General features: G+C 26.8%; 6 protein-coding genes across 6 annotated transcripts; all 6 read right to left on the reverse strand.

The window, feature by feature from the left end:
* Positions 1 to 1,176: 1,176 nt before the first annotated feature.
* On the reverse strand, positions 1,177 to 2,487 carry OCT59_006184 (uncharacterized protein). The gene is made up of 6 exons (XM_025318843.2): positions 2,305 to 2,487; positions 2,098 to 2,228; positions 1,957 to 2,017; positions 1,779 to 1,881; positions 1,613 to 1,707; positions 1,177 to 1,540 (listed from the first exon to the last, which is right to left on the reverse strand). The coding sequence occupies exons 1-6, from the start codon at positions 2,457 to 2,459 to the stop codon at positions 1,273 to 1,275; spliced, it is 813 nt and encodes a 270-aa protein (XP_025175171.1). The 5' UTR covers positions 2,460 to 2,487; the 3' UTR covers positions 1,177 to 1,272.
* A 3,440-nt stretch (positions 2,488 to 5,927) lies between these two features.
* On the reverse strand, positions 5,928 to 6,267 carry OCT59_006185 (uncharacterized protein; the record flags this gene model as incomplete). Its single annotated transcript, XM_066141097.1, has 2 exons — positions 5,928 to 6,004; positions 6,141 to 6,267. The coding sequence occupies 2 exons, from the start codon at positions 6,265 to 6,267 to the stop codon at positions 5,928 to 5,930; spliced, it is 204 nt and encodes a 67-aa protein (XP_065997923.1).
* Positions 6,268 to 6,808: 541 nt separating this feature from the next.
* Positions 6,809 to 7,980, reverse strand: OCT59_006186 (uncharacterized protein; the record flags this gene model as incomplete). Its single annotated transcript, XM_025318844.2, has 6 exons — positions 6,809 to 7,070; positions 7,143 to 7,237; positions 7,308 to 7,410; positions 7,488 to 7,548; positions 7,628 to 7,758; positions 7,826 to 7,980. The coding sequence occupies 6 exons, from the start codon at positions 7,978 to 7,980 to the stop codon at positions 6,809 to 6,811; spliced, it is 807 nt and encodes a 268-aa protein (XP_025175172.1).
* A 1,687-nt stretch (positions 7,981 to 9,667) lies between these two features.
* OCT59_006187 (uncharacterized protein) lies at positions 9,668 to 10,958 on the reverse strand (the record flags this gene model as incomplete). The annotated part of the gene is made up of 7 exons (XM_066141098.1): positions 9,668 to 9,697; positions 9,763 to 10,039; positions 10,106 to 10,209; positions 10,281 to 10,383; positions 10,465 to 10,513; positions 10,595 to 10,725; positions 10,804 to 10,958. 7 exons carry the CDS (start codon positions 10,956 to 10,958, stop codon positions 9,668 to 9,670), a joined length of 849 nt encoding a protein of 282 aa, XP_065997924.1.
* A 3,180-nt stretch (positions 10,959 to 14,138) lies between these two features.
* Positions 14,139 to 15,915, reverse strand: OCT59_006188 (uncharacterized protein). Its single transcript, XM_025330503.2, has 4 exons — positions 15,355 to 15,915; positions 14,385 to 15,279; positions 14,273 to 14,317; positions 14,139 to 14,193 (listed from the first exon to the last, which is right to left on the reverse strand). The coding sequence occupies exons 1-4, from the start codon at positions 15,790 to 15,792 to the stop codon at positions 14,180 to 14,182; spliced, it is 1,392 nt and encodes a 463-aa protein (XP_025175174.2). The 5' UTR covers positions 15,793 to 15,915; the 3' UTR covers positions 14,139 to 14,179.
* A 1,349-nt stretch (positions 15,916 to 17,264) lies between these two features.
* OCT59_006189 (uncharacterized protein) lies at positions 17,265 to 17,660 on the reverse strand (the record flags this gene model as incomplete). The annotated part of the gene is made up of 1 exon (XM_066141099.1): positions 17,265 to 17,660. One exon carries the CDS (start codon positions 17,658 to 17,660, stop codon positions 17,265 to 17,267), a length of 396 nt encoding a protein of 131 aa, XP_065997925.1.
* Between the last annotated feature and the right edge of the window lie 7,350 nt (positions 17,661 to 25,010).

Consider the following 25,010-nt stretch of genomic DNA (forward strand, 5'->3'; position numbering starts at 1 on the left):
CAAGGTTTATGGGCTATTGAGCACAGTGCGTACTCATCGACTCCATAACTATTCGTCTCACCTATTATATCATATACGCGTAAATTATTAATAACAGATAATACAGAAAAGGTTATATTATTACAAAAATAGCATGATTTTTAATTAAATCCTCAAAGTTATTTCTTTCAGTGTTTGAGCCTGTTCGATGACACCAACTGTATTCAAACACGAAAGAATGTACTTACAAAGAAACAATAAATTGAAAGGCTTGTGAAAATTTATCATAACTTGAAAATTATTATTAGATAATATTCATTTTCCTATCACTTCTAATTTCATTAATTTCATTGAATATTTTTGGCACTGGAATTAGGAAATCTCTCAATATATGGATTTTTGTTCGATTTAGAAATAAAGAATATCTTGTCGTATTTCTTATGATTAGAGTTGAAAAATGGCTTAATTTTTATCATTCGAGTTCTAGCGAATGGAAATAGGAAAAGTTTAAGTAAAAAAACTGACACTATTAAAATGATTGTAGTAAATAATATTGTCTCTTACTATAATGATTAATGAAAAGTAAAAATACTTTTTAGCACTTCTTCAGTGAATCAGTGCTGATGAGCATGAAATATTGAAAAGAACCAAGTAAAGTATATTTTTTTTAAATTTTTGGTTTGGATTGTTTTGTTCGAGGTAATTGTTTTTTCTTTAAGGTTATGCACGCAATCTTTAGTAATAAATGACTTTTATCATTTAAAAATTTATTTACCTCTTTTAGGTATAATGATTTTTCCAAAAGTTTTTAATTGAAATATTTAATAATTTTAGTGACAAAAAAATTGACTAGTGTTTAATTTTAATATTTCAATTCAAGAAAAAAGAGTTAATTGGTAAGTGAAATGTGAATAATTTACAAATAAAATAAAAAAAATTTCCGAGAATTCTTAAATTTTACGCATTCTGGGCATAATCTGGAAATTTACTTATTCTATGGGAAGATATGGGAAGACATAAATACCAATTGCATTAATACATATAGTACAAGGTTTTAAATTAAAAGCAATGTACGGCCGGCCAATACGGGTATTACTAAGCACAGATCATCCTATTTCGTTCCCTTCTCCATTATTTTCTTATTAATACCTTTACAACATTCTAATTCGAGATACTTTATATTGGAACATGAACGAATAATTTCTCTGATATCTGAATTGACAATTATACATTGCTATAATTAATGTAATATTATACAAATTCTATATTAATATACTTATCGCAAAATTTAGTCTAATTATAAATAACTTGAACATTAACAGGATCATTTTTAGTAAGTAGTTCATTTTTAGAGAGTTGCTTGCGTTTAATAACCCAATACCCTACTATTAAAGAAATAATAGCTGTGCCGATAATCGATCCAGACACTGCAGCTATAAGTCCACTCGCTGAGATAACACCCGTTGAGCTCGCCATCGTAGATGAATTAGATGAATTAGAAGAATCAGAAGAAGTTGTTGTAGTTGGTAATAAAGTATTAGGTATATCTGGTGATATTATCCTGTTATAATGCAATAAAATTTAATTTTCAAAAGAAAATAATATAAAACTTAAAAAATTAAACTTAAATTACCCAAAAAGATCCCATTTTGACGCGGCTGCACAATTTGTTTGAGTCACATTGGCAGTTAGATCTTTGCCGCCCATACAAAGATTAGATGCTAAATTCTATTTTTGAGTACATACAGCATTAACTACTATTAAAGCTATTAATATTATTAACGGATTGAATTCACTACCTTTATCAAACACGAAGTGTGATATTTTACCCAATTCGCTGAATTGGTACTAAGATTACAGGCATCACATTCGATAGAGAATCTTTGGTTATTTCCGTTGGTGCTTGAGATTAAAAAGAAAAAATTATGATTTATAATTAAGTACAATATGAATATATTAAAAGAATTAAATACTAACCTGCGATTAATTCTAAAAGGAGCATCAACATTATTGATACTTTCAGCTGGTATTTCAATAGCTATTATCACCGATTAAGAAAAAAAGTTAAATAAGATGCGGATCAATATATTCGTTCAGAGATAATTTTTTATTATTTACTTAAATCTCGATAAAAACTAACAAATGGTCGAAACTCGTAAACACCAGTTGTTGGTTGTTTCAACATGAAAATTTCATTATCAGCTGGTTGGTCACCAGAGTTAAACGTTATAATAAATGAGCCCGTAAATCTATAAAATCATCTCATTAACTGTTAATATCAAGTTAAATAATTATATAATAAATAAATCCTCTTATATATCTTACGGAACGTAAAATTGTATATTGAATCGCCAATTGGAAGAGAATGATAGACTTGTAGAAATGAAATTTCCATCCTTGATTTCTGGCGAACATGATGAAACTAATACAACAAGAAAGTTAAAGGCTTTGTAGAATAATAAAAAAGAAAATAAACGCATGGTGTGTGCAAAGAAGAAAAGAAATACCAGGGAATATGCTGATCAGTTTCAAATTTTCTATTTATATGTTTTGGCTAACGTGCGGGAGATAAGTGGAGTACCACACAGTTTACTAAAACGATAAATAATCCTTAATATGGACATATAATGTATTCATGGAGATCATCACGTGTATTTCTTAATAGAATAATAATAAAAATAAATTTTATCACAATTCACTAAAAATTTTCGAAAATTTCCAAAAAGATCAAAAAAAGTTCTAAAAATTCCGGAAATTCATTTTTTGTATCGGAATGGATGCATTAGATTGTTAATGCGCTTCAAAGTTTGATTATGATCATATTAAAAAAATTTACCGAAAATTTATTCCCGGGTTAAAAAATTTTTTGTGTGCTGCGGCTTCCTGTTTATGGTTTTATGTTACACCGTCTCGAACGTCTTATATACAAATTAAGTTAGCATAAATCATTGTAAATATTATTTTGTGATATATAATTAGTAAGCAATAAATATCTTACAAGAAAACATAAACCTAAATAATACAATGATTTTTCAAAGTTGTGAATATATTCGTTTTATTTTTTGGTAAAATATTTAACAATTTTATTTGGCATCCATAATTTTATAATTATTAAGTATCTCAATTCAATTGGTAAACATTTCATCTACATTCATCTGAAAAATGGAAGTTATTTTCATTGTACAATAAAAAAAAAAAATTATTTATATAAACAATTTCACAAAGTATTTTAAAACAGGTAAATTTGATGTTTCGCATATTTGGTTGCCGGAATAATTTTATGTTGTTAATTTGCCTTATTACAAATACAGTACAAACTTTACTTTTGATTGATCGATTATTATCGGTCACGACTAATTGGAGGATCGATAAATCGAATAATCGATAATTAACATAATGTGGCTTATTAGATTAAAATACAGTATATTGGTATTTTATTAATAAAAACTCGTTAAATATTGTTTATTGTGCTTAAAATTTATTTATTGTTGTGATTAAAATAATTCGCCAAATTAACATTCCCATTTTGCCTTAAATTAGTCCGAAGGCTTTTAATATACATTTCTTCAAAAAAACGAAAACTTAAGATAAAAATAGAAGTAATACATTTGTTAATTAAATGAAATGAAAAAATTTCTTGATACTTGTATAATATTTTCATGTAATATCGTTCACTAAAATAAATTAAAGGTTAATTGTATCGATTCATACGCGTAAAGATATATCAATTTAAATAATTAATATACGGCTCTATAGAACCATCACGCATGTACTACACCAATATTCCATCCTCGAATAGCGTGCTTGTAATGTTATTCTAAGACCTAATTTCAATACATGTTATAATGTGTGTTTATACATGTTTATACACGGAATACTATGCTAAAGAGATAGCGATTATGCGGAATAGCCGAGGTTCAAGTCCGATGATCCTGATGCAATTAAGAATTTTTTTTGGAAAAATCATTATACCTAAAAGATATAAATCAAGTTTTTAAAAAGAAATAATAAAGGTTTTTCATATACCGTACCGGCACTGCTTAAGATACCCCGAGTATAATACAAAATACTTGATTTAAAAAATTATATAATACCCATGGACATTTTGTGAGATACATGGCCAAAATTAGCCTAATTCCACCAGAATTACCATATATTGTATCTGGGCCTTTTTGCTGGGGTGTTCTCAAAGGGGGTATCTTAAGGCATTGCGGTACGGTACTATATGTGTTGTTACACCTTAATAACGCGCATCAGTATTTCATACTAGATCATTCTTATAAATAATAAACCTTTGCCTAAAGTTTTTAACCTTTGCCTAAAGATTTTTCGGTTCATTTTCTGAAATCATAAAGTTATTTATTAACATAAGAACTAAAAAGAATTGATTAGAAAGTGAGTGAGACTAATTTCTTTGATTTCATTATTATCCCAACTCGCTAATTTAATATTTATAAATTTCTCATTATAATTATGTTAGATTTATTTTATTGAATAATTAATTGCATTATGAAAGTAAATGCTGTATGTGACATATTATATACAATGAGAAGTTCTGAAAATTCTTAAATCTTACTGTATTCTGAAAATTACTTATTCCGGTATGCATTACAATAATATAAAAGTCCTTTTAAGCGAAGATTTATTACTAGTTTTTAAATTAAAAGCAATGATACATTGCTAAATTAATGTTATATTAAATAAATTCTATATTAACATAATAAAGTTATTAAGAATAGTTAATCTAGCCGTGAATAACTTGAACATTAACAGGATCATTTTTAATAAGTAGTTCATTTTTAGAGAATTGTTTGCGCTTAATAACCCAATACCCTGCCATAAAAGAAATAATAGCTGTGCCAATAATCGATCCTAAAACTGCGGCTACAAGTCCACCCACTGAGATTACACCCGTTGAATTTCCACTCGTTGAGTTCGCTATCGTAGGTGAATCAGGAGAAGTTGTCGCTGGTATTTATATTGAATCGAAACTTGTTAGAGAGTGATAAACTTATTGAAATAAGGTTCCCATCATTGATTTCCGGTGAACATAGTGATGAAACTAGTGCTGCGAGAAAGCTAAAAGCTTTATAGAATAATAAAATTGAAGATAAACGCATGTGATATAATGTGTGTGCAAAGAAGTGTGATTTAAGTTCAGTTTTAATTTTCTATTTGAATTATTTGAATTTGTTTATAGTTACACAATATTCCAATTTTCAATTGAAGTTTGTGAAACAAAAAATATATTATTTTGTGTACAAATAAATTATGCGTGATTATTTATAGCTTTTCTCATTATGTTTCAGAAACAAGGTAATTAGCAATTTTTGGAAAAAATAAATTTTTTTTCATATATAAAGATTTAAAGTTGGTTTAATTCATTATTACATTAAAAAATTTTTGTTCGCATTTCTATTTCCTTAATAGAATTCTCATGTATGATATGACCTATTTTAATTGGTGAATTACAAATCAGAAACGTTTCTCCCTATAAGTTCGAAAACCCCTAAATTTTATATTATTATCCATGAATTGTATGAATTGTTCGGCATGAGCCATCTACACATTAAACCCTGAAAATCTTTTAATACATACTTTTTTATTTTATAATATCGACAAGAACAGAGAACAAGCTAGAGTATTATTAAACTAGACTATACTACATATATACAAGTATCACCTAACCCTGCAAATTTTTAATACTATGCTATACTTAGCCAATTATGCCAGGTTTTACAAAATCACGTGATTATAAATGTAAACTAAGCTAATATAGCATCCATTTATACAATGTTTATAATAAACTTGCAATATTTTTGTATGGCATTTAAAATAAATTTGTTATAAACTTGCATTATTTTTATACGATAACATTTTGGTTTACTCTTCCAAATTTGTTTCATTTGTTTTGTACAATTGGTTCAGGTGGCGCAGTAAATCTGTAGTTAATTTTGGCCGGCTCTATGGTATAATTCTGGTCGATCTTTAGATACGTGAGAGGATTCAACTCGGCAATCCCAGGCTATGGGATTAAGAAGTATACAGATATATTAACAATCATGCGATGATCATTATTCAAAAAAAGACAAACTCACGTAAGTGCTCGACGGGTTTTTGGGATTTTGCTTTGATATTTTTGGAAGGCCTCCATCACACACATCGTGATTGACTATTTTCTCTTGTAAATGGGAGTTTGTCCTCTTTATTAAGAGTTTTCTTGTCAAAGCTTTCCATAAGAGTTTCTTCCTTTGGTTCATCAAACAAGAGCGCCAGCCCTTCATCCATATCCGTTTTTTAAATTAAAAGCAATGTAACTACAACAGTAAGCCTTTTCTATAGCGAATTTTGTTATAACGAATTTCACGATATAACGAATCTTTAGTGCGGTCATATAAAAAATTTGTTACACCGAATTTTACTAATAAAATTATACAAATGTACTGTAAATGGTCTCTTTTTATAACGAATTTCTTTAAACGATTTTTTTTTTTAATATAATGAAGATTTTTGTAAGATAATTAAAATAATTTTAATATAGTTTTTATGAAAATTTTCTCAAATAAGCAAATTTTATCACTTTTAATTCATTTTATCATACCGAAAAATTAGTTATAACATTAACGAATTTTCTCATAACGAAGGCTTGATCGGCCCGGACGCCTACTTCAGGCCGATACAACACTTTAAGCTGAGATACTTTATATTGGAACATGAACGAACAATTTCTCTGATACCTGAATTGAACAAATATATATTGCTATAATTAATGTAATATTATACAATTCTATATTAACTTAAAATAATTACTTATTACGTAGAATTTAGTCTAATTATAAATAACTTGAACATTAACAGGATCATTTTTAGTAAATAGTTCATTTTTAGAGAGTTGTTTGCGCTTAATAACCCAATACCCTCCTATAAAGGAAATAAGAGCTGTGCCTATAATCGATCCAAACACTGCAGCTATAAGTCCACTCGCTGAGATAACACCCGTTGAGTTCGCCACCGTAGATGAATTAGATGAATTAGATGAATCAGAAGATGTCGTTGGTAATAAAGTATTAGGTATATCCGGCGATATTATCCTGTTATAATACAATAAAAGTTAATTTCGAGAGAAAATAACATCAAACTTAAAAAATTAAACTTAAATTTACCCAAAAAGATCCCATCTTGACGCGGTTGCACAATCTGTTTGATTCACATTAATAACTAAATCTTTGCCGCTCACACAAAGATTAGATGCTAAATTCTATTTTTAAGTACATACAGCATTAGCTACTATTAAAGCTATTAAAATTATTAACAGATTGAATTCATACCTTTATCAAACACAAAGTGTGATATTTTACCCAATTCGCTGAATTGGTACTGAGATTACATGCATCACATTCGATAGAGAATCTTTGGTTATTTCCGTTAGTGCTTCAGATTAAAAAAAACAAATATGATTATAATTAAGTACAAATATGAATATCATGTTGAAAGAATTAAATACTAACCTACGATTAATTTTAAGAGGAACATCAACATTATTGATATTTTCAGCTGGTATTTCAATAGCTATATCACCGATTAAGAAAAAAAGTTAATTAAGATGCAAATCAATATATTCGTTCAGAGATAATTTTTTATTATTTACTTAAATCTCGATAAAAACTAACAAATGGTCGAAATTCGTAAACACCAGTTGTTGGTTGTTTTAACATGAAAATTTCATTATCAGCTGGTCGGTCACCAGAGTTAAACGTTGTAATTAATGAGCCCGTAAGTCTATAAAATCATTTCATTAATATCGAGTTAAATAATTATATAATAAATAAATCCTTTTATATCTTACGGAACGTAAAATTGTATATTGAATCGCCAATTGGAAGAGAATGATAGACTTGTAGAAATGAAATTTCCATCCTTGATTTCTGGCGAACATGATGAAACTAATGCAATAAGAAAGTTAAAGGTTTTGTAGGATAACAAAAAAGAAAATAAACGCATGGTGTGTGCAAAGAAGAAAAGAAATGTTACCAGGAGTGAACAGTTTCAAATTTTCTATTTATATGAGTAGGGTTATATGCATGGAGATCATCACGTGTATTGCTTAATAGAGTTGTACAAAAAAAACTTAAAGATCTAAAATTTCCGGAAATCATTTTTGCATCGGAAATTCGGAATACATTAGATACTAAATGCTTGTTTCTTTGGAAGGGCCAGAAAGTTCAAAGTTTGATTACGATCATATTAAATTTACTGAAAAATTCCGGGTTTAAAAACTTTTTGGAAAATCCGGTAAAATTTTGAATGATTTTGTGTGCTGCGGCTTCACTCTATTTATGTTTTATGTTACACCGCTAAAATTCGTCTCACGTCTAATGTACTAATGTACAAATTTAAATTAGCATAAATATTATTTTGTAAAATGATATAAATAGTAAACTATTTTCTTTTCAAATATTTATTTTAAAGGAGAAAAAAATATCTTACGTGCAAGGAAACATAAACCTAAATAATAAAATGAATTAATTAAATGAGGAAAAAGTTATTTTCATTGTACAATAAAAAAAAAATATTATATAATATATAACAATTTCACAAAGTAAATTACAGGTAAATTTGATGTTTCACATTATAAGCAGGGAGCAATTAACATTGGTTGCCGTAATAATTCTCTGTTTTTAATTTGCCTTATACAAATACTGATTTGATCAACCAAACTTTACTTTTGATTGATCGATCATGTACAGTATATTAAAAACTCGTTAAATTTACTTATATTGTTGTCATTAAAATAATTCTGCAAATTAACATTTCACTTTTGTCAAAAATTATCCGAACCGACACAGTATGTACTATACTCTTCAAATACCGTATTTGTCCAAAAATAAGCAACCTTTTTTTATTACAGGGTTGCTTATTTTTGGGGTACAAATATATTACAACTTTTTTTTTTTATTAAGCTGCGCCAAATCATCATTTTATGATCAGGGAGAAGTGGAAAATTGGTAAATCAATGAAAGGATGATAATACTTTTAATGACAGAATAGAGCATTTCCTTCATTGATTTTAATGCCAGAATACCATAATTTTCTTTCGATTATAATTACATTTATTATATTGTCTGTTAACGAGTTGCTTATTTGTGGGTACCGTACAAATATGTTTATTTTTGGTGCTTATTTTGGGCAAATACGGTAGCGTAATATTATTTTAAAATGCTATTTCAATACATATTATAATAACATAAATATACGGGATACTATGCTAAAGAGATAGCGATGGAATGGATTTTTGGAAAAATCATTATTATACCAGCTCATGATATTTAGTACATCATGATCATGATGTATTAATCTCTCTTATAAGTAATGTTTAATTAAAACCTTTGCTTAAAGTTTTTCACCCTTATTCTCTGAAAACATAAAGTTGTTTATTAATATATTTATTTCAAATTTTTTCAATTAATTTATTTTATTTAAATACTGTTTATACAATGAAAAGTTCTGAGCGAAGTTTTAATACTGCTGTATATATAGTACAAGATTTTAAATTAGTAGCAATGTAACAGGCGTTCTAAGCACAGATCATCCTATTTCGTTATCTTCCCCACTTTCTTATTAATACATTAATACCTTTACAACACTTTAAGTTGAGATACTTTATATTGGAACATGAACAAAAAATTTCTCAGATAGCTGAATTGCCAATTATACATTGCTATAATTAATGTAATATTATATTAATATACTTATTACGTAGAATTTAGTCTAATTATAAATAACCTGAACATTAACAGGATCATTTTTAGTAAGTAGTTCATTTTGAGAGAGTTGTTTGCGCTTAATAACCCAATACGCTACCATAAAAGAAATAAGAGCTGAGCCAATAATCGATCCAAAAACTGCGGCTATAAGTCCATTCGCTGAGATTACACCCATTGAGATTCCACCCGTTGAGATTCCACTCGTTGAGACTCCACTCGTTGAGTTCGCTATCGTAGGTGAATCAGAAGTTGTCGTTGGTGATAATGTATTTTTAGGCACATCAGGTGATAACATCCTGTTATAATGTATTATTAAATTTTAATTTTCAAGAAAATAACATCAAACTTGAAATTAAATTTACCCAAAAAGATCCCAATTTAACCATTTTGGATCTGTTGCACAATTTATTTGAGTCACATTGCCAACATTATCTTTACCGCTCGCACAAAGTTTAGTTGCTGAATTCTATTTTAAGGATAACACAGCATTAATTATTACTATTAAATTATTAATTTATTAAAGAACTGATTCTTTACCTTTATCTGGCATGAACTGTGGTATTTTACCCATTTCTCTGAATTGGTGTCGAGATTACATTTATCACATTCAATAAAGAATTTTTGGTTATCTCCGTTAGTGCTTAAGATTTAAAAAAAAAATTATAATTATTATATATAATTAAATGTAAATATGAATATATTAAAAGAATTAAATGCTAACCCAATATTAAGTTTTAAAGGATCACCAACAATATTGGTGCCTTCAATAACTATATCATCGATTAAGAAAAAAAAGTTAAATAAGTTACAAATCAAATATATTCGTTCAAAAGTAATTTTTATTTATTTACTTTTAGTTCGAGAAAAATCATTAAATGGCCGAAACTCGTAAACACCAGTTGTTGATTGTTTCAACATGAAAATTTCATTATCATCTGGTTGGACATCAGAATTCCACGTTATAACATTTGCACCCACATTTCTATACAATTTAAGACCATCTCATTAATTTTCAAGTTAAATAATTGTATAATAAATAAATTCTTTTCATATTTCTTACGGGATTATATTATTTATATTGAATCGCCAAATGTTAGAGATTGATAAACTTATTGCAATAAGATTCCCGTCATTTATTTCTGGTGAACATGATGAAGCTAATGCTACGAGAAAGCTAAGAGCTTTATAATATAATAAAAAAGAAAATAAACGCATAGTAGGTGGTATAAGGAGAAGTGTGATTTTGTAAAGTATGTTGATCAGTTTTTAAATTTCTATTTGAATTTGTTTTTATAGTAGCACAATATCTAAATCCTTATGTGAAGTGTGAATCAACAAAGTATGGACTTATATAGTATACAAATAAAAATATGCGTGATTATAAATAATAGCTCCTTTTCTCAAATAAGCCAATTTTGCAATTTTGGAAAAAAAGAATTTTTTTTTCATGTATAAAATATTTAAAGTTGGCTTATTTTAATTATTTAAAATTATTTTTTTTTTCTTTGTTCGCATTTCTACTTCTTTAATAGGATTCATAAGTATATTTTTACGGGTGAAACTACAAATGCGAAACGCATCTTATATTTAAACTTCTTAAAAGTCCGAAAACTCCGAAGCCCTGTCAACACTATTATTATGTATGGATTGTGCGCCATGCGCCATCTGCACCATTCGAAAAGTAAGCCCTGCGTAGATATTTTGAATAACATACTATACTTAGCTAAATGATTTTCATGGTTTTACAAAATCACGTGATTATAAATAATTATTTTTTTCCTTAAAGATTAACGCAAGAGCACGGTCCAATGCAGTTAGTTGATCCAGCCAAATAATTGTAATTTTTTTTTTTATTTTAAAAAAAAAAAATCCATAGTAAAATTATATAAGTCAATGATGTTAAAAATTAAATTGAATTTTTACCAATTTTTTTAATGTAATAAATTAAAGTTTTGGTTGCGGATCCTGCATATACTCTCAAAATTTTAATTTCAACACAGTAATTCACATACTACTTTTTTAAGATCTAATTTTGTCTTTTCATTGGTTAACCCAATAACCTCTACCCCTACTATTTCTTTCTATCACTCTTTAAACTCAAATATAAATAGTCGGTAATGAATAATTTCTTTTTTCTTCTTTTGTTCTTGGATATACATTTATCTTCACTATCGTCATCTCTAGTAATATTCAGGTACTGTAATTACAGCTATTTGCAAAAATAACGGACCACCTAATTCGATTTTCGACTGCGTATGAAATTTTCATACGCAGTCATACGCAGTAATGCACGTATAGTAAACTGCTAAAATTATTGTGATATAACTGCGGATGACTGCATATGAAAAATTCAAAAAATGAGTTTGACGATCCGGGCAGATATTACCATGCTTATGACTGCGTATGAAAATTTCATACGCAGTCGAAGAATGAATTAGGTGGTTCGTTATGTTCGAAATAGCTGTAATAAATTTGTCATGCTGAAACTAATTGTAAAAGACTAACAAAATTTTATTTCGTTTATGATAATAGAATCTTCTCAAATTGATATTTCTCAATTAAAAATTTAATGTGCCATTTGATAAAATTGTAATTTTTTATGCCTTTCATGTTGTAAAACAAATTATTATACGGCCATATAGGATCACGTAAACGTTATACCAATATTCCGTATTCAAAAATGTGTTTGTAACATTATTTAAGATTAATTAATAAATACATATTTTAATTTATGTTTTAATTACATATTAACTATACGGAATACTACGCTAATGAGTTACTAGCGTTTTTCTTTTTAATACTGATTTTTTGTATTATTTTATTTATTTTGGTTGAGTACTGTCCTATAAAAAAAAATGTCCGGAAATTTGTAGCTAAAAACATCCGGAAAATGTCCGTGTGTTCGGAAACGTCCAGAAAATTGTGGACACTGGGCCTGAACCCTCCTGGACATTTTCTGGACATTTTCTGGAAAATGGAAATTTTTTCAACGTCCGGAATATTGCAATATTCCGGTCATATTCCAGACAAATGAACATTTTCCGGACGTTTTTTAGCTACAATTTCCGGACATTCTTTTTTTATAGGGGCGCTAGAAAAGTTGAAATTTTTTTGCCATGAAAATTTAAGACTGCGATATTAATATATTGGCCCGATATAATTTCAGATATTAAGATATTAAATATATTGCAAAAGGGTTTCACTCGCCCATTCCAAGTGTTCTAGTCAGCTTGGTCTCTAGACTGAGCGTCCAAGTCCGGAGGCTTCCCTTGGATCCCAAAAGTGGATTTAATGGATCTAGTATAAAATGAATACAAATAAATATCTGAATTTAAGATTTTGATATCTTGATTTCAGATGAAATCATAAAATATAAGTGTGATCTAATTCTTTTTTTTTTTACTGTAAATGTTTAAAAACAAAAACTTAATCGATTTAATTCTATAATTTATAATTTGTAAAAATAATTGAAAAGAATGAAATAAAGCAAAAAGTAAAGAAAATATAAAAAATAATAAAAAATAAAAGAAAAAATAATTACCCATACAGTATAAAATAGCAGACTAAACTTTTATGCCCGTATTATACCTGTGAACTATTTTTTACAAAGATTAAAAAACAATATATGTAAATATATGTCGTATATGTCAGGTATACGACCATATTTAAAAGTTTTTTTATTAGGGAAATATTAAAAATAATATGTTTAAGTTGAGTGGAGGATGAAAATACGCGATAGATAATTTTTATTCATCTAGACCTTATTCACCTTAAAACATTTAATAATAGAACTGGTTATTGCAAAAAAATTCTTATCAATAAAAAGATCAAAGGTATAGTAGAGAAATATTTCATATCAAAAGTTTAGTTATAAATGTTTTTTATATTTTCATCAACGGTAGAAATTTATCATATTTTTTTACTAATACAGTAAAAAAATGTATAGCATTGCCTAAAATATCCAGGTCTAAATCAATTTACTCGAATTAAAATTGAATTATACCCAAGGTATATTAGGTGGGAGGTATTTTATTATTAGAAGAGTTATATTTAAGAGATAACAGATATTAAGTAGGATATAACCTCCGGTAGTTCTCCGATGTTGTATAGTTGATGAAAACATATACAGTATAGTATTTCCGGCATGATATCGAAAACTTCTATACTCATTACTCAGAGTATAGTTAATTTTCAACCATACCAAAATACTATACTGTATAGATTTTTATCAACTATACAACATCGGAAAATATCCGAGTCTATATCATTTTTTTTTACGTCTAAATGCCTGGGTATAATATAACGAGGTATGCCGAAAAGGTCTTTTATGCGGTACCATAAGTGTCTGCTCACAAAAAATTTATATTTCATCTATTGGGTAAGACCAAATGGTTTATAATTAAATCATCATCATTTATTTAAACTTTAAGACCTATTTACTCAATACTTTCTATAAAAAATGAATACAATCTCAATTAATTAATTAATTATTGTAAAAAAAAAATTAGATAAAATATAACATATTATACCTTCATTACTAATTTTCAATCGAGAAATACTAATTTGTAAGGATTCTATTAATTATAAATAAATTTTATTAATTGGTTCAAAAATATTTAAAATAGTGATTATTTTAATTACCCGAATATTCCATGTTTGAAATATTATTATATGATTTATAATAATTATGAGAGTTTTTTGGTTCAGGAAGATTGTTAAAATTAAGTAATCTACTTGTATAAACTGCTTCAGAATGTGTTTCATACGATAAGGATAAGCTACTTGAAGGAGTAGTCATATTTGACGATTTATTATTATTCATTTCTTCTGCTTCTTTAATTTGTTCAGTTAATTCAGTTTGAATATATCTTCTAGAGTTGGTCTCTTTCTTCCATTGTACCAAAATTTCTTTAATTTCCTTTGCATTTGGTCTATTTAAAGGGTTTGCATCTAAGCATTTTTTAATTAAATGCAATATTAATTGAGGTACTTTAATTTTAAAATTTGGTCTAAGTCCTTGACAAATTTTTATTGCTAATAGTTCATCATGGCTTATATCATGATATGGAGGTAATCCTTGAATTACTTCATACATAATTATACCAAAACTATAAATGTCTGCGGCCTTGGTATATATTTGTCCTCTTAAAATCTCAGGAGCTATGTAAGGTAAAATACCATATGTTTTATTTTCTATATTTTCCGTTGTATTACAATCTGCAGGTTTACATAACCCCATATCAGTTATAAATATCTTATGTGGAAAACATAATATATTACCAATATGTAAGTCACGATGAATTAATTCATTTTGATGAATTTGATCAAGCCCACTTACAATATCAAGTAAAATTTGAATAATATTTTTCCAATTTAAACTACTATAATTCTGATCTAAATAATTGCGTAAACTCCCACGCTCTGCATATTCCAAAACCATCATATAATTTTCTGTTTCTGGTTCTTGAGTTATTCCATAAAACCTAACAATATAAGATGTAATAAACGTATTTATTTTGTTATGATGAAATGTAATCTAAATAATAAAATTCATTAATGATTGTATAAATCATATTTTTAACGCAAAATAAAATAGTTAGTTAATTTATACCTCGCTAATAAATGCCGATGTAACATTTTTTGAGTTATTTAAACTTTTTAATGCTACAAACATATTAGGCTGAAGTCTACCCCAATTTTGAATTTTATTGTCCCACATAAATATATATCCATCCTTCCACTTTGCTCTGTATACTTTGCCAAACCCTCCTTTTGCAATATATTTAATATCGCGAAAACTTTCATAGGATATCCACTCTAATATATTAAAATGTTGCTTTGCAGATAGTTGAGTTTCTTGAATAAATTTATCAATATCTCTGTTACCACTAGTCCAATTATTAAAATTTTTTCGAAAACGTTCTACGTTACATGTGTAACACCAATTGAAATCTGTCATTATTTGATTACATTCTTCACATCTTCCATACCTATCAAATAACTGTTGTAATTCCGGATTTAACTTTGCATTTAATTCAGATTCATTCATAGTACTGTAGTATTAACAGTATGAATAAATTTGAATTAAATATGGTTTTTTATTCCGGTTTGTTTATACTATTTATTTAGTTCCGGAAGAATATCTTATAATAATCTCCGTAATAAACAACCCTAAATAGGCAATTGCGTAACAAATGTTAATCTTCATTGAATTAACGTAAAAAGTATTGTTTAAAACTATTGTTTTTCTGCTTTCTCAGTTCAATGAATATTTCAAATATATAAAATATATAACGAACTATTCATAATTTTACTGCAGAAAAGGAAAATGAAATCAAAATCTCCAAAAATGATTTTTTTTTTTTCATGATAAGCCAAAAAAAAAAATCATTTTTTTATACCATATCAGAAAGTTATGATTTTGGTTTCTTCTTCCCATGTATAATAAAACTTATACCACATAGAATTAATTATCTTAATACTAATATTAAACACGTTAATAATCACATAACTATTTTTACTTCTAAATGCAATTATCCGGTTAAAATAAATCCAAAATATAATGATAAAGAGTTTTAAACACATTAAATTATCAAATTGAGATAATATTAGGAAATTAAGTACATTTACTTTTTTTAACAAACTCTTTTTTTTTTGGAAAATAATATTATTTTTTTGTTATTTATATAATAAATATCTCAATTAAATAATTTGTTATTTATAACGTAATTTGTTATTTATAACCATTAATATTGTAATGAGAAAAAAATTATTATTGTAAAAGATAAAACAAATTGTATATAACCCTGAAAAACTGAACCATTTATTTCTTTTTATAATCAAAATAATTTGTATATGGTAATGATGGCGTTTAAGTGTTACATCAGATCATTAAACATGACGTATTCAAACAACTATAATGGAATTCAGAATTTTATAAATAACTTACAAACTATATTAAACAACAATAATTTTATAAACAAAGAATTTAATTAGTTAAATTATATATAAATAGTAATATAAATATATAATAATAGAATTAAATTATATATAATTACTATATAAATATATAACAACTGAAATAACTTACAAACTATATTATTAAATAAATAATTTTCAAAAAAAGAATTATATGTAAATTTATTTAATTCTATTATTACAAATACGTACATATTATAATAATTTATTAATCCTTTTTCTAACACTTAATAAAATTTTAAAAAAGTTAGTATTAAAAAGAAAAAAGTCCAATAAAAGTTTAAATAAAATGCTCAATCCCGGGACACTTTTGAAAACATAAAAGGGAAAAAATTTGCTATAGTATCCGTATGATTAATATGTTATTAGAGCACATATATCGACTTAAAATAATGTTACAAACACACTATTAAGGACGAAATATTGGTACAACATGTACTTACAGGACCGTATAATAAATTGTTATAATTTGGCACGTTAAATTTTTAATTGGGAAATATCGATTTGTAAAGATTCTATTATCATAAACGACATAAATATACGTTATTCTTTTACAATAAGTTTTAACATGACAAAATTATTGACTATAGTACCTGAATATTCCATATTTGATATATTTTCGTGAAATTTGGAAGGTGTATTTATGGCTGATAAATTATTATTCATTTCTTCTGCCTCTTTAATTTGTTTTATTAATTCAGTTGAGTTATGTGTTCTCGAATTAATCTCTTCTCTCCACTCCTTTAAAATTTCTTTAATTTCTTTTGAGGTTGGTCTATTTGACTGATTTGCATCTAAGCATTTTTTAATTAAATGCAATATTAATTGAGGTACTTTAATTTTGAAATTTGGTCTAAGCCCTTGACAAATTTTTATTGCTAATAGTTCATCATGGCTTATATCATGATATGGAGGTAATCCTTGAATTACCTCATACATAATTATACCAAAACTATAAATATCTGCGGCCTTGGTATATATTTGTCTTCTTAAAATCTCAGGAGCTATGTAAAGTGAAATACCATATATATCATTTTTTGTATTTTCCATCATATTATAATTTACAGGTTTACATAATCCCATATCAGTTATAAATATTCTATGAGGAAAACATAATATATTACCAATATGTAAGTCACAATGAATTAATTCATTTTGATGAATTTGATCGAGTCCACATGCAATGTCAAGTAAAATTTGAATCATATTTTCCCAATTTAAATTACTGTAATTCTGATCTAAATAATTGCGTAAACTCCCACGCTCTGCATATTGCAAAACCATCATATAATTTTCTGTTTTTGGGTCTTGAGTTATTCCATAAAATCTAACAATATAAGATGTAAAATACGCATTTATTGATTTGTGATGAAATGTAATCTAAATAATAAAATTCATTAATAATATTGTATAAATCATATTTTAAATGCAAAATAAATAGTTAGTTAATTTATACCTCGCTAATAAATGCCGATGTAACATTTTTTGAGTTATTTAAACTTTTTAATGCTACAAACATATTTGGCTGAAGTCTACCCCAATTTTGAATTTTATTGTCCCACATAAATATATATCCATCCTTCCACTTTGCTCTGTATACTTTGCCAAACCCTCCTTTTGCAATATATTTAATGTCGCGAAAACTTTCATAGGATATCCACTCTAATATGTTAAAATGTTGCTTTGCAGATAGTTGAGTTTCTTGAATAAATTTATCAATATCTTTATTCCCACTAGTCCAATTATTAAAATTTTTTCGAAAACGTTCTACATTACATGTGTGACACCAATTGAAATCTGTCATTATTTGATTACATTCTTCACATCTTCCATACCTATCAAATAACTGTTGTAATTCCGGATTTAACTTTGCATTTAATTCATTTAGTTCAGATTCATTCATAGTACTGTAGTATTAATAGTATGAATAAATTTGAATAGTTTTTTATTCCGATTTATACTATTTATTTCGGAGGAATATCTTATAAATAACCTTTGCATCCGTCCTCCATAAACAACCCTAAATAGGCAATTGCGTAACAAATGTTAATCTTCATTGAATTAACGTAAGCGTAACTATTGTTTTTCTGCTTTCTCAGTTCAATGAATATTTCGAAATACTACATCAGGAGAATAAAAATAAGCGTAGATTTACAAAATAATACACGTGTGAAAAACTACGCAAATCTACACCACTCGCGACGATATACGATTGTGAAAAATTTAGAGGAATTTTCAATAGTATTTTTAAAAATGACGTAGTTTTTTTAATAGTAAAAAATAGTGTGGTTATTCTCAAATTTTTTCCCATTTTATTATTTATTATTTTTTTTTTTTACTTACACTAGTAGGAGCCGAACTGAAGCATTTTTATTTTTTTTACTTACACTAAGAGTCGAACTGAATACCTCACTATTAATTACATTTTATTTATTTATTTTTTACTTACACTAATCGAACCGAATACCTATTAATATATTAAGTATCATTATCCGACCACTACACTATTTGTTCTTTTTTTTTAATTATTAGTATTATATTCATATTTATCTAGAATTAATATGTATTTATGTAATTTTTTTAGTGTAGATATATCTATTTGTGTAAATTTTATGCAACTTTTTTAAATACAAAATTATTCAAATATTTTAAGTTACATTTTCGCGTGGGTTATGCAAAATCATGTATTTATGCAAATTTCTAAAGTGTAGATTTCTGAAACTACCTACTTATGTAGAATTTATGAAACTTTTTAAGATACAAATCAACGAAATATTTTTTTAAATTGTTTTTATGTGTAGATTACTTAAATCATATATTCAAGAAGTTATTTCAAGATAAAAAGTGTCATAAAATTTTCGTGAATAGGTAGTTTCGAAGTTTTATAAGATACGCCTTATTAAAATAATATGCATACAATAAAAAATTAATTTAAATCTAATTACAATTAAATTATGAATGATGATAAGCAGGAAATTTATAAACATTAAATATTGGTATAATATTGAAATCGATATATTTGCAAATTAGTCAAATATTATAGTCAATTTTTTTGTTATTCATATTAATACCTCAATTAAAAATATTGGTAAATCGTTAAAAAAAATGAAATTGTGAAAGTTCTTTATATAACATAAGATAGTATTGTCCCGATTGTCACGTTATTTCCTTTGTATGGACAAGATCAATTATTAAGCATGGCGTAGTTTTTAATTATAAAGTGCAAATACTAATTTTGTTTAATTTTGTAACAGCTTATTATACTATGCAATTTTAAAGTAATATAATATCATATGAATCAATAATGCTACCCTCTGGATTTTATTCGTTTATTTTTACAAAATTTTAATACCAGATGCGCACTCTTCTGAAAACCCTGCGTACAGAAATAGTAAAATTCATAAAGTACCCGACCTTTATATATAATTTTCTGGTTCTTGAGTTATTCTATAAAATCTAACAATACAATACGATAATTTAATATTTTATTGGATTATTTAAACTTGGCTGGAACCTACGTACATACATACCAGATCCGCCTCTCGCAATATATTGTGGGGTATCTACTTTATAATATATTATTAAAATGATGTAGTGACTGGTAGTCATATCGGAAAATAATGTTGCGATACTAAGCACGTTTTTCCTTTTAAAAGAAGAAAAGAAGACGCAAAATTTGTAATGGATAATATGTTCTGGATAGAATTATAACAAAAATTTTACTTTTAAATAATATATTTGTATATGGCGCAGCAAATTAAGAATAATTTATTCTCTGTTTAGATATTCTCTATATTCTTTCCACGTAGGGGTTTTTTTAAATACTGTACATCATCAGTCGAATGGTTTATAAATTTATAAATCATTGAATAATACTATACCTTTTTCAAATGAAGATAGTGGCGTCTAATAATTTTATTCCCAGTATGAAATAACTAAAATAGTTTATTCGTTGCTTTTGAAAAAAAAGAAAGATCAACAAAGCTTCTACAGATGGAAATTTCTGAATTACAATAATTTCAAAATAATTGTCCTTTTTTGAACCTACAGTATTATGTATGGCTAGCTAATAACTTGCATCTAGAACAGGATGACGGACAACGATTAGTGACATTACTGAATCTGATGCAACAAGACTTCTTTTCATATTCTTCAATGATTGAACTTTCTACTATCTGAAGAAGGTTTAACAACTTGTGAATGGCAAAGAGGAATACAAAACGAACCGGTACCAATAAGGAACTCATTTTGAATAATAATAATAATAATAATAATAATAAAACGAGAAATAATTACCAGACTTAGAATATATAATTACCATTCGATTATATATTGAACTATCAAGTCAATCCATATAACAAATTAAAACGATATTTATAAAACCGTTTTTGGAACTCCAGTTAATTTTTTATTTTCTTCGTTAAATTATTACATCATTCAATTATTATCTCTTTTTGGCATAATTATCCAGTCTTGTACAATAATATATTCTTGAACGATAAACCCATGCTGGATTTTGAATTTAGTAAATTATCAGTAGACATGTAAGTAAATGAAATCAGAGTGGGAGAAACTTTCTATCCAAATAGATTGTATTAACCATGCTGTTAATAATCATGTTGTTATTGTAAGTCATATATGCATAATTTCTCAAAAAGATTGTCTCAGCTCCAAGTGTTAGGCTAGATCAATATTTATTCAGGTGGCATAAAAACAAATTGTCCGGTTATCGTGGCGGTGTGCGCAGCTAAACGGATAATTTTTTTGAGGCACAGTCTTTATATACGTGCCGTCGGAAGGAATTGTAAAATCAATTGTTATCAAATATATAAACCCATCAGGAAGCCACATCTATAACGTTTATGTAAGGAAATAAAAATTAAAAAGTAAATAAATAAAAAACATACGGTTGTATCCGGTAGTCAATTTTGAACCCTGGTAGAATCCGGTAGTTAAAATTTAAAACCTTAAACCCGATATTAACGGATATCCGTTATAATCCGTTAATAACGGGTTATGGGTCTGAACACTATTCCTAACCAGGATTATAGGATCAAATATCGTAGAGGTGTGCTTTGCCCGAATCGTTGGATTTTTTGTTTAAATTAAAAATACCATTTTTTGTAAAGAAAATAAAAAAAAAGTTGTAAATAGATCGATCATCCACGAAAAAAACACAGTGCGGTGTATAAACAAAACAAAAAAAAGGTGGCTTATTTATGTTGTGGCTTCCTTATGGGTAGAGTTACGATCCGGATGAATTAGAAAGAGCACATTTTGGTAATTATACACGGATTTTAATTAATAAAGATTAAATTTTTTTTTTATAAATTATAAGACTGCATCCAATGCACAATCTAGTAGTTTGAAAAATTACTACAAAAAAAAGAGAAAATAAAAATGGATTGATTTTTCATCCGATCCGAATGAATTTCAATCCGTTTTAATTTTCTCGTTACTTTTATTTTTGAAGACAATTTTTTTTATTATATTATGTATTGATAGATATTCATAAGATATCTAAAAAAAAATTCTTTTATTACTCAATATTCATACAATGAAAAAAAAAACTTTACAGTAAATAAACGTCCAAGAAAAATAATTGACCGTCGTTATCCCTTGCATTTAGTCATTTGGCACTTTTTTCTATTATATATATTCCAAAAAAAATCTCTTCAGTCAAAATTTTTTTATCAAAAATTAATAAAGAAAAAAAATATATATTTAACCAAAAAATTCTTTCTTAAAATTACACTTATTAATTATATAATTCATTTAATTAATTTAATTATGTCTTCCAAAACTACAAATCAGCCAAAGCCATGGAGACGATACCATTGTGAACATTGTGAAATGATGCAACTACAGTAAGAGAAGCAAGCCTCATGAATAAAGGCATCCGAATGGAAATCGTAAATTTTTCAATATTAGCGATCCGTCATGTATACATCCAGCAGCAGCAGCAACGACAATGCCGGCAGTAGCATCATCAGCATCAGAAGCGGCATAAAGAAAAGAAAAAACAATAGCGGAATCAGCAGCAATAACAACAATAACAGAAATGAAGCTAATTCACGCCCAGATCAATTATCAGAGGGTACGATCACTCAGATTGTTGTAACGAGATTATTGGGACCACTACTATCACCGCCACAACCGACGACATATCTGCACGTGATCCAAACGGGCGGAATGCCGTACCCACAATTTCTTCAATGTTTTTGGATATGAACAAAGATGTCTTTGTTTAATTAAGAATATTTCTTTCAATTGATATATTTCCCTTTAATTCCTCAAGATACTAAATCGGTTGAAAAAGAACTTGAAGAGGCAAGGAAAGAAGTGGAGAAGATCTAGATGCTGCAAATAGAAAATAAATTTGCGTGAATATGAAAAGTTTAAACTGATGGGAGAAAAGCGATATTTGGAGAAAGAAATTATACAATTGAATAAAGAAATTGATAAATATAAAAGGAAGAGATAACAAAAAAATTTTTCTATTTGTATAATAGTGGTGACTGAGACATCTTGTAATAATAGTAAATTCAATAGATAATATCTGGTCTTTTTAATATTTTATTTTTCAGTTAGAACTAAAATTAGACAAATGTTACTCATTCTGAACTCTGAAGTAAATTTGATAGTTTTTTCTTATGTTATATAACAAGATAAAAAAATTTTAATAAGTGAATAGCCTTTCTAAGACTAAGTAAACATGTTCATATATATTTTTACTATTATTAACGTTAACGTTAAAAAATAAAAATCCAAGAAAGATCTTGAGTATAAAGTTTAATATTTATTATATATAATAAATTTTGATTTTTAATAGTAAATGTAAAATAAATAAAAGTAATATGTTATATATGAAGTATGAACAAATAAAAGGGAAAAAATCGATCATTAATAATGTTTTTTCGTTGTATGAATTTTATTCGGTTAATATGTGAAAAATTAGAATTTAAAAAAAATGAATCCTTTTGAAAACAATAAAATTTTATTCATCTATAAGATGCTCGTTTGGTTTTTTTTTTCAAAAAACAGGTATGATCTTTGTTAGGTTTGACATATTTGATATGTACCGTCTAGTATTCTAAATTATGAGTACTTTTTGGTGTTATAGTATATAGTATTAAAGTAAGTTTGAGCTTAAATTAGTTGAAACGGAATTTTAATATACTGTATAGTAACCGGTGCTAAATGGTCACTTAGAATTTGTATTTCATATCAGTTGAAATTTATTAAAAGACGCGTTAAATATCATTTAGGTACAATAAAAAAAAAACCAATAATAATTATATTATTTTTTGTTAATCTAGTGATCAATGATCGTAAGCGAAATTTATTAACGAATGCTGAACCAATATAATGATAGATGTTATAGTATTCAGCCTTTAACCTTAAACCATGTTTATCAATTTTAGTATCGAAAAACGGAATAAATATGAGGATGCGGTATTCTATTATTACTATTATTGTTTCTATCGTGGTTATTACTTCCTTTTTCCAATCATATTTCATAAATTTCATCTGGATATCGGACTAATTCTTTTTGAAATGTTGGATCAGTCTCATTGTTTGTTATATATTTGTATCAGAAAATTAGTAGTGAAAATTATATATTTTGTCCGTATGCCTAAAAATAGTTCTTTTTGAAAATACATGTTCAAGTTCTTTTATCCAACGCGCCTGTTTTACAGGAACAATGGAACGTTAATTCTAGCACGATCAATTGTTTAAATGTATAGAATGATGGATGCTAATATCGATCTTAACTAGTGACTTACAACGAATTCTTTAATTTTCAGACCAATGAATTACTTTCATTCATTAATAGATAAAATCAGATACTTGACATTTGACACATGATGATGCAACACATGTGATGCTATCTGCTTCATCTGTTTTGCGAACATCTCAGAAAGGTCATCTAACCAAATTTAAGACTTGAGACCGGGTTAATTTAGGATATAGTAGAGTTTGGGCTACAATAGCACTTCTTTAATTTAATTTGAAAATCGTCATTATTTATATATAAGAAATTGCCCTATTACGAGAGACTTTTAAAAAGTGCACTATGATCTTTCCCAAAATTACGCATAGAATTATAATGGTCAAAGGATAAGATCTTTTTATATATCACAGCATAAAACTGCACGAAATTTATTATTTGAAAACATTCGTTATCAATTACATTATAAAAAAAAAAATTGAAACTAAATTAAGAATACTATTTATGAAAAAAAAAAAAATTATTATTATAAAAATAATAATAATAATAATAATCTA

This window comes from Rhizophagus irregularis, chromosome 14, assembly GCF_026210795.1.
Source record: "Rhizophagus irregularis chromosome 14, complete sequence".
Classification (NCBI taxonomy): Eukaryota; Fungi; Glomeromycota; class Glomeromycetes; order Glomerales; family Glomeraceae; genus Rhizophagus; species Rhizophagus irregularis.

Bases quoted from the DNA above. Each gene is read 5' to 3' on its own strand.
- OCT59_006184 (XM_025318843.2), bottom strand. From the start codon at position 2,459: ATGCGTTTATTTTCTTTTTTATTATTCTACAAAGCCTTTAACTTTCTT. The intron at 2,018-2,097 runs GTAAATAATAAA...CGGTGATAATAG, and splicing joins TAGTTTTTATCGAGATTTAA to CTATTGAAATACCAGCTGAA. The intron at 1,882-1,956 runs GTTAGTATTTAA...TTTAATCTCAAG, and splicing joins CCTTTTAGAATTAATCGCAG to CACCAACGGAAATAACCAAA.
- OCT59_006188 (XM_025330503.2), bottom strand. From the start codon at position 15,792: ATGAATGAATCTGAATTAAATGCAAAGTTAAATCCGGAATTACAACAG. The intron at 15,280-15,354 runs GTATAAATTAAC...TTTATTATTTAG, and splicing joins CATCGGCATTTATTAGCGAG to ATTACATTTCATCATAACAA. The intron at 14,318-14,384 runs GTAATTAAAATA...TATAATTAATAG, and splicing joins TTCAAACATGGAATATTCGG to AATCCTTACAAATTAGTATT.